This window comes from Cibotium barometz, chromosome 31 (assembly GCF_041138505.1).
Source record: "Cibotium barometz isolate CiBa-2024 chromosome 31, ASM4113850v1, whole genome shotgun sequence".
Taxonomy (NCBI): Eukaryota; Viridiplantae; Streptophyta; class Polypodiopsida; order Cyatheales; family Cibotiaceae; genus Cibotium; species Cibotium barometz.
Window position 1 is genome coordinate 62,501 of NC_141076.1, and position 10,137 is coordinate 72,637.

At 35.8% G+C, this 10,137-nt stretch overlaps 1 protein-coding gene across 1 annotated transcript; it reads right to left on the bottom strand.

Annotated features, from left to right (window-relative positions):
- Positions 1–5,940: 5,940 nt before the first annotated feature.
- On the bottom strand, positions 5,941–8,526 carry LOC147620357 (cytochrome P450 716B1-like). Its single transcript, XM_086824606.1, has 3 exons — positions 7,297–8,526; positions 6,952–7,145; positions 5,941–6,424 (listed from the first exon to the last, which is right to left on the bottom strand). Exons 1-3 carry the CDS (start codon positions 8,519–8,521, stop codon positions 6,122–6,124), a joined length of 1,722 nt encoding a protein of 573 aa, XP_086680732.1. The 5' UTR covers positions 8,522–8,526; the 3' UTR covers positions 5,941–6,121.
- Positions 8,527–10,137: the final 1,611 nt, after the last annotated feature.

Sequence of the window (10,137 nt, forward strand, 5' to 3'; positions counted from 1 at the left end):
CCTTGTGATATTTGTGTCCTTTTAATGATGTATTTTGTAGAAAAGCTATCCGACACTTGCAAGTAAGTTGTTATCCTCCATAACTTAGTAAATAATTCTTCCAATATTTCTATGTAAGTTTTATCTTTCAAACAGCGATTTGGACACCTTCCAAGTAAGCTTCTTATTTCTATCCTTACAATAGTAATCATGCTTAAATATTTATGCGTAAAATCTCAAACCATATTACTATAAGTTTTATTTCTTATAAGGTCATAATTTGATATAACCCTAGTTAGGTTTTAAAGAATATTTATAATTCAATCTATTCGTATTGCTTTCTCATTTTTCTCAATATGTAGAACATCATTGCAATCGAACATATGTAAGGTACACCCCCTTTACGCTTAACTCAACCTTATGGTTGCTAGGTTTCATATTTATTCAAGTTATTTCAACTTTAAATACAAATTAATCTTTTCATTATCATCTCACTTGACATTAAAGTAAGTACATAAATTTAGACTTATTTACTTACAATCAATTTTATCTATTGTTTATTTACAATCTCACACCCTCTCAAAGAGCTTTTCAACTCAAGGTTAGTATTTCCTATTCTTATATCCATAATCAATTTATCTTTTATTCTTATGATGATTAGTTCCTCATGAATTATGTTTAACAACTTTATATTCCCTATCCATAGAAACAATAATGATTCTTCACATCTCTTTGGAGTGTTAAAATGATTTTTGACAGATAATTTCAATAACACCACAACGATGGAGGTACGTATATATTCACTTCCTTTTGTAAAAAGTTTTCAAAATCCTTTCTATAATAATAACAAAACATATAATAACGGCATATAAGAGCGGTGTAGATTAGATATAAAAATATTTTTGTTAAATTTTTTTGTAGAAAGAGATGTACCTTTTCGGAAATAAAAAAACATATAATAATGGCATATAAGAGCGGTGTAGATTAGATATTCTTTTTAAAGTTTCATTCTGTAGGAAGAGTTGGATATTTCGGCGTCCTAACTCAAAATCATCTCCTTGACTTGGTAAAATAGCTGCTACTTCACTTGAAGTAGGTGCTATATATTGCTTAGATTTTGATCGAGACTCATAAATCACCATTCTCAAATAAGCATATGGTTGATGAGCTATTCGTTCACCCATCGCTTTAAAAGGATGAGCATAAGGATTGTAAACATGTAGCGTATCTTGTAATATTTGTAGACTTAAAGAATCTAAATCTGGCATGCTATTAATCTGATTTTGCAACTCTTGATCAGTATCATACACGTATAATTGTGCATAATGTGGCGATTCTCCTTGTTTCATTGATTTAAGCACCCATGGATAAAAAAGCAAGAAGATTGTTATATGCCCTTACGTTTTGATAGAAATATCAGAAGCACTCTGACCTAGAAAAAATGGAAATGATCGTCCAGCTCTCATAGCACATGTATTTTTTGAGAAGCATATTGATTTAATGAAGTCCATAAAGAATGATAACCTATTTGGTAAAGTAATTGGTCATGTCTCAGTGATGATTGAGTTTCAAAAAACAGGCTTACCTCATTCTCATATATTGTTCTTGGAAAATCAATACAATCTAGCAAATATAAATGATTCTGATAAGCTGGTATGCGTAAAAATACAAAATAAAGAGATGTATCCAGAGTTACATCATAACATTACACAATTCAACATCCATGCACCATGTGGATCCATTAAACCTTCAGCACCATGCATGTCAAAAGGAAAATGTACTCGCCATTATCCACAAAAATTCTCAGAATCAATAGTGGTTGATGAATATGGTTTTCCAATTCATATGAGATGTAATGATGGACAAAAAATTCAAGTAAAAGAAGGTTGCCTAGGGATAATCGTTGGGTTGTAACTTACAACCCATATTTGTCATTGAAATATAAAGCACATATCAATATAGAAGTATGTTCTACCATCACAATAGTGAAATACTTATACATGTATGTGTACAAAGGACACGACAGAGCCACAGTAAGGTTTCAAGCAACAAATCAAACAAATTTTCAACAACTTCAAAATCAAGATGAATATATCATGGATGCAATTAACAATTTCTTAGATGCACGATATGTGTCTGCCTCAGAAACCTGTTGGAGAATCTTTGAATATGGCATACATGAAGAAAAGCCAGATGTACAAAGATTACAGGTAATATTTTTATAATACAAAAAATTAGCAGCTCAAATTAAAAAACATACTAAATTCAAATTGTCTTATAGGTACATTTACCTAATCAAAATACAATCTTATTTCAAGATTATGATGGTATTAGAAGAATTTTGAGCACAGAGAACAGTAAAAAAACAACTCTCACTAAGTGGTTCACATGTAATGAACAAAATGTTGAAGCAAACGATAAGCTTTATAGTGATTTTCAAACATCATGGGTTTGGAATTCAAATATTAAAAAATGGACCAAACAAAAAACAAGGAACTATATTGGACGTATGTACAATATTAGTCCTTCAACTGAAGAACAATATTTCTTACATATGCTGTTAACAGTTTGTCAAGGATGTAAATCTTTTGTACACTTACAGACATATAATAATCATATATATCCTTATTTTAAACCCACATGTATAGAAAGAGGTTTATTATAAAGTGATCAAGAATGGAATATCTGCATGCAAGAAGCAGTCGTTCATCAAAGTGGATCACAATTGAGATATCTATTTGTAGCAATCTTGATCTTTTGTGAGCCAGCAACTCCAAGAGATTTATGGGATAGATTTTCAAAATATACGTCTAAAGCTTTCAGACACAAAATGCATCAAACAGCAGATACTTTATTGAATATTGAATCACTAGCAAAAAAGAAGGTTTTAGAACATATTGAGTGTATATTGCATCAACATGGAAAAAGATTACAAGATTACATAGGTATTTAAACTACTATTATCCTTTTGGTAATTAAAAACTAAAATAATAAAAATGTATAAAAAAGCTATATTATGTAGGCATACCACCTGTAACAAACTTAAACAATATGCAAAATATCAATCTTTTATTGCAAGAAGAAGAATATTCAATGTATACCAACAAGCAGAAATTTCTAATGAAATGGAATGAACCTTAAAACGAATCTCAAATTATTTCATACAATAAAATATTAGAGGCAGTTTATATAGAGAAGCCAGTTGCATTTTTCCTTGATGGCCCTGGAGGTTCATGAAAAATATTTTTATATAATTGTTTGCTTAGTTGAATAAGAAGAAATAATCAAATAGCACTTGCATGTGCATCTTCAGGTATCAAAACCCTATTATTATCAAAAATACAAGATGTATTCTATAAAAAAATACATTTCATATATTATACATTAAAATAACAAATGGTATTATGTTATCTACATCTTTAGGTATTGCTTCTCTATTACTATGCAATGGTTGAAGATCTCATTCAAGATTCAAAATACCATTACATTTGAATGCTTCAAGTACATGCAATATAGCAACAAATAGTCATTTGGCTGAACTTCTCATAGAAACAAAATTAATAATATGGGATGAGTCTCCCATGACACACAGATATGCTTTTGAGGCACTAGATCGAACACTAAAGGATATAATTTCAAGCAATCACAATTTTGGAGGAAATGTTATGCTTTTGGGGAGATACTTTAGACAAATCTTACCAGTAATTCCAAAAGGAACCCATGAAGATATAGTTGATACATCTTTATGTACTCCAAACTTTGGAGAACAATAACAGTATTGAAACTATCTCAAAACATGCGAGTTTCTCATAATTCTCACAACAATGGCAATCAAGGATTCATTAAACGGATCCTTGAAATTGGTAATGGAGCAAATAGAGGAAGTATTAAACAACCAATAACAATTCTTGACAAAATGCTCTTACAAGATAACACAGTAAATGAAATAATTCATTGGCCATATAAAGATATAACTAATGATATATAATTTTCAGCATTTTTCAAAGATCGAGATATCCTAACACCAACAAATATGGAAGTTGACAAAATCAATAGTATAGCAATTGAATCAATGCACGGAGAAAAATATGAACATCTTAGTGCAGATTCAATAGCAAAAGAAGGAGAAAATTCTCTCTTATATACAATTATCTCAATAGTCTAAATCTTGGTGGAGGATACCCAAGTCATCAATTATGCCTAAAAAGAAATGCACCAATCCTTTTACTCAGGAATTTAAATCCAAGAAAAGGACTTTGTAACACAACAAGACTAATACGCAAAGAATTTTATAGCAGAGTAATAGAGGCAGAGATAATCACAAGTAAAAACATTGAATAAGAATAACTATATATATATATATATATGATTTAATGTTTTCATAAAAACAAAAAATAACACCAAATAATATATTTTCAGGGACAAATATTGAGAAAGAGATTTCATACCAAGAATAACTTTCATACCAAAACTGATTGAACTTCCATTCGAAATGAGAAGAAGACAATTTCCAATAAAATTAGCATTTCGTATGACAATAAACAAATCACAAGGTCAAACATTGTCAAACCTAGGATTATATCTATCAACTCCCCTCTTCACATTCATGGACAATTATATGCTGCATTATCTCGAGCAAAATCATCAAACAACTTAAATATTTTCTTAAAAGAAGAACGCACATAGACAAAGACAAACAATTTCAAAGAAAATACACCAAAAAATGTAGTATATAAAGAAATCTTGGATATGACAAGATAATGAATAAAAAGGTAAAAGTAACAATATATAAAAATAAAAATATATAAACAATGAATTTATTATTTGTTAAACCTCATATTAACCCTGTTTTTTAAATTTTCGATTATGAATTATGGGAAAACAATTTTCCATTGCAACAACAAACTCAAGTTGTTCAATAGAGAGTAAGCATTTTAATTTTAAAATATAAAGCTACTAAAATATGCAAGCGAATATAGGTAAGCAAATATCAAAAATATGTTGTAAAAAATTTAATTAAAAAACTCACTTAAAATATTTATTTCATCTATTTTGCAAATATCTACCAAATAAGGAAAGAACTTATGCAAAAGTAATTTTTTCCCAAAGCCATAGAGAAAAGAAATACATATGCCATTGTAGATATTATTTAATAAAAACAATAGAAAAGAGAATAGAAATTGAAAATGGACCTCTATAGATAAAATTCTCTTTTTTAGAATATGAAAAACCAAGAGAAATAGAACATGTCTCAGGACATGCAAATGCAAAATATTACATAAACATATTTATACCAAATTGATTGGACATTTAATATATGACAATAAATTTTAAAAATTTTATTTTTCATAAAATAAGTTTAAGCACAAAATAAAATAAAAATAAAATAAGTTTAAGCACAAAATAAAATAAAAATAATTGAATCCACCGTAGGCAGGTATCTATTGCTTGTTAAATGTTGAAGTACACTGTTCTAAGCAAATAGAGAGGGGCATCCCTCCTTATTGAATGTTGAAGTACATTGTCCAAATAAAATAAAGAGGGAGATACCCTTGATATAGTACTACTCATGGGCAAGTGATCAAGAAATGGATGTCCAAGAGTTTGGCGACAAAGCATGTAAGAGGAACTTAAAGGAGTCACTCAAAAGAAAGCTTGACATTATCTTCACCTTAAGATGAGGTTTTTGTTGGGAATCATCCTCTAGACATTAGATTCACTCTAAACATAATTTTGTATATTTATTGGTAATTAGCCAAGTAGCTTGTTTAAGAAGTCTAGCATGGATGTACTCATGTTCATTCATGTCAATAGTTTTGGTGCTTGTGAAAGAATCGGCTTTTGTTTCGCACATCACAGATTGAAACACCCATGCCGCCAAACATAACACATTAACTGTACAAGAGAGAAAAACACACATAACCCATTGAATCCACTGAAGGTATGAGAGAGCACATATCACATAACACGTTAAGATGTTTGAGAGCATCAGCACACAAGCAAGCATAGTCATTTATTTGGAGGTGGTTTTCAATAGTCAATGGCATAGCTTTGCAATGAAGGGCTTTACTGGTATAAAGAACCATGATCTCACTCAAAAGTTTGCAAAGCTTCTTGTATGCATTTTGTCTCAACACATGGCTTAATGCATGTAAGGAGTGAGCTTGATGGGCAAGCCTTTATCTGGGCAAAAGGAGAGGGTGTAAACCACTAACTTCTCATGGGGGTTTACAAGTTGTATCTCCTCAAAAGTGGAGAGAAGGTGAAAGAAGAAGAGCTCCATGGTGAGCTTTGCAAACTCCATGCCTGGGCACATACGAGCCCCTTGACCAAATGGAATGTAGGAAAAGGCATCAAACCTACTTTTGAAGCGAAAAGGATCAAACATCTTGGGGTTTGGAAAGAACTCTGCATTTAGATGCGTGTGGCGTGAAGGTATGTGTACCTACCATCATGTCAAAGACAATCCAACAATCCATGTAGGGTAGATATCTTTAAGCACTAAATTGAGAGTGTTCAAGCACTAAGTTGTGAGAGTTCCAATTAGTATTCACAATTTAAAAAAAGCAGTATCTTAGGATCTTAAAGCTTCACCCTTGAAATTTTGAAGGTTTGCTTTTCTAAAAATAGTGAGCATCGTGAATCATCAATGTATGGTCTAGGACATAAAAAAGAGAACCACTTCGTCCGGCACTTGACATAATAATACCTAGTTTTGCAAATATATAAATATACATTTGCAATTTGCAAAACTAGGTATTGGTATCAAGAATATATAAATATGCGAATATATACATGTATTCGTATATATATTCACCAAGAAAATCACAACGTGGTAAATATTCTTACCACCCAGCCCTTTGGGATCGTCAAAACTAGGTATTGGAATCAAGAATATATAAATATGCGAATATATACATGTATTCGTATATATATTCACCAAGAAAATCACAACATGGTAAATATTCTTACCACCCATCCCTTTGGGATCGTCAACCCTTGATAGACCACATCGCGCGTTGCCCTCTTGAACAGGACCGATAAGGGTGGGTACATGCGTAATCCCTCGTTTATTGCAAACCTCAGAAGTTCGATGCTTTTGAGCTGCTCTCTGCCCGTGTATTGCTTCCCGGATTCACCTACTGAAGCAGCTAGAGCTCTGCACTCTGCAATATTTTTGTGTACAATTACTTTTGTTATGATTATAATCGTTATTTGCTTTACCACCAGGCTATTGTCCACACCCCTTAGGTACATTTGCTAGGCTATAACAGGGGAAAGTTGACAAATTACAATTAAGAAGACATGATTAGCTACCTGATTTGAGCTTGGAGAGTATGTTGGGCGACTGAGCGAGGTGCTTGAGGGTGGCTGTGAGTGCGCTTGCCATGGTCTCTTTGCCTGCGAAGACCAGCAAGAGCATATTGTCTGCGATCTCCTCGGCCGTGTAAAGAGTGCCTGTGTCTTCGTCTCTGGACACTAGCAGCAGGTCCAGCAGCTGGTCTCTTGCCTCGCTCTCTACGTTGTCGGCGCTGGCCAGCTGCGCCAGCTCTCGCCGGCGCGTATTGATCTTGATGAGCATGTGATCAAGCAGCACACTCCTGGCCCTCTTGGCCTTTCCAAACGCAGTCCACGGGATGTCCAAGGCTGGTTGGGACTCCATACCCGCGGACACATCCTCGAAGTGGGCACGCAGCCTCTCCAGCTCAGCCTCCGTCTTCACCCCCATGAACAGATTCATGGTCACCTCAAACGCCAGCTTCTGCAGCGCGGAGTAGGCGAAAACCACGTCCCCGTCAACATCGACCCAATCCTCCTTGATCCGCCTCACCACCACATCCTCAATTCTCTCCGCAAACGTCTTGAGCGCACCTGCGTTCAAGAACAAGCTGATCGCCCTCCTCAGCCTTTGGTGGGTTTCGCCTTGCACCATGGACACGGCATGCTTACCCTCCAACTCTTTGGGGGCCCTCGGCCAGCTGGCCACGAAGAGCTTGTTCTCATTGGACAGCACAAACTTGTGGGCATCAGGCCCCAGCATCACCACAGTCGGCAAGCCCATCAAGAACGTCTTAAAAACGTTGCCGTACTTTGCATGCCTCTTATTATACCATTCGTCTGAGCTGCCTAGGTGCGCCCTTACGCTCGTGTACTCAAGCGTTTCTCCCCAATATAGCAAGCCCATGCTTCCTGGGGGAAGAGACGGCAGCCCTCGCACTAGCACATTCCAACGAGATTTAAGCAGAGGCAAGATATGAGTGGCGAAACAGAGTGCGGCGAGAAGAATTAGCCCACCGACTAAGACATCCATCAAGAATAATATGCCGAAAGCCTTAATGTTCATAGCTAGTATATTATTATGCGGAACAAAGCTAGAGCTCGAGCGGCAGCCAATATACAGGGCAACGAGGACGATGAGAAGTTCCTGTACACGGGAGAAAAACAAGTGAGAATCCATAATTTTTGCCAGGCCAATGACTAAAGCAATTAGGTCGCAGTGGTATGAGCTCATTTGGACGAGATCCTCATATAGGCAGCGCATCAACTCATCGAGTGACAAGAAGTGGATGACTCATGAGTGGTAGCCAGCCATCCGAAAAACCGATTATGTATTTTTTCAATAAAAACGCGTTGAGCTGCAAGGTCGTCCGACACTGGTGCTGTGTAACATTAAAGAGCTCAAAAAAAACTTTAAAGCTGGTGCTGTGTAACGTCAAAGAGGTCCAAAAAACGTGTGCCTTAGAGACATTAACGCTAGAGCGTTGAAGCTCAAAAAACATGTACATCTTGACGTGGTGCTTGCAGCTTTTTAAATCTAATCTATATCTATATGTGTATCTATACTCAACTATCTATATCTATATCTATATATATATAATGGGGAACCCTGCAAACGCCTTCTCCTACACCGCCACCATTTGCAAACCTCTAGGCTTCTCCATCTATAAAAACGCGTTGAACTGCAAGGTCGTCCTTTGGTTAGAAAAAAAAAATATTTCTTTTTTTTTTTCAATAAAGGCATTTTTATTATTGAAGAAAATCGAGACAAGTTACAAAAGTCGGGCTGACATCAAATAGCGGTCAAGGCCATTTTTAGGCCGAGACTTCTCTCACTATCCTAGGCAATTAGCAAAGAGCAATGACCCTCTGGGTCTCTATCCTAGGCTCTAGAGGTATTGGAGCTTCAGCACATAGCTTAGATCCACATTTACAAGATATTCTCTCTTCTCTTGAAGCTGAAGAATCTTGACCTTATCTGTGACATTCTTTGGAGTGCTTCCAATAGGGCCTACCAGTTTTGAAATTCTGGCCTCAATGTCAGTGATCTTCCTCAAGTAGAACCTCTCCCCTGCAATGATAAGGAGACTTTTGAGGGAGCAGGTATTCCGGGTATCACGATTGTGTAGGGCCGCTAGTCTTTCAATCCAGAAGAACCAGAGGGTTTCTGTTCTTAATACTGTCCATAGTTTAGTAGAGCAGCCTATGGGTTCCCCAATGAGCAGATGCTTCCAGGATAAGCAAGTTTTTCCCCAACTAGCCACATACTCATTGAGTTTCTTTACCATTGGTTCTATGTTAGGGCACAGTAGAAAAATGTGGACGTCATCTTCTTCCTTGAGGCATCTGGCACATGATCCATTTCCCTTGCCAAAGACTAGAGCTTTTTTCTGTGTCCAAATGGCCCTGTACATGATAAGCCAAGCAAGACAAGCTTTCTTAGGTTCCACATGTATGTCCCAAAGTGATTTGAAGAGGAAATACCACTAGCTCCTATCTTTGAGGATATTCCATCTTTGATTTAGAATACAATGGGATTGGAGGGGTATTCCACCTGGGCAGGCTGGGAGGAATAGGCCAGATGCTTGTTTGGTTAATCCACTGGAATGCCTTCAGCTTAGGGGGGTCTTCAATTGTCATTAGCCACCAGTCTTCTCGATGCCATAGCATCAGCCTTTTGCCAATAATGTCTAGTTGAGAATCTGAGAGGTTGTACTTAGCGATGAGATCAGCCCTTGATATCCAGGTTTTCTTATCCCAGTCCCAAAGGTTACTCCATGTCTTAATGCCACCTAAATGAAGCTTCAGTGCCTCTTCCACATCTTGTGTATCTACTTGAGGCAAGTCAAGAGCAGGCCACCAGATGGAATCGATGGGGTG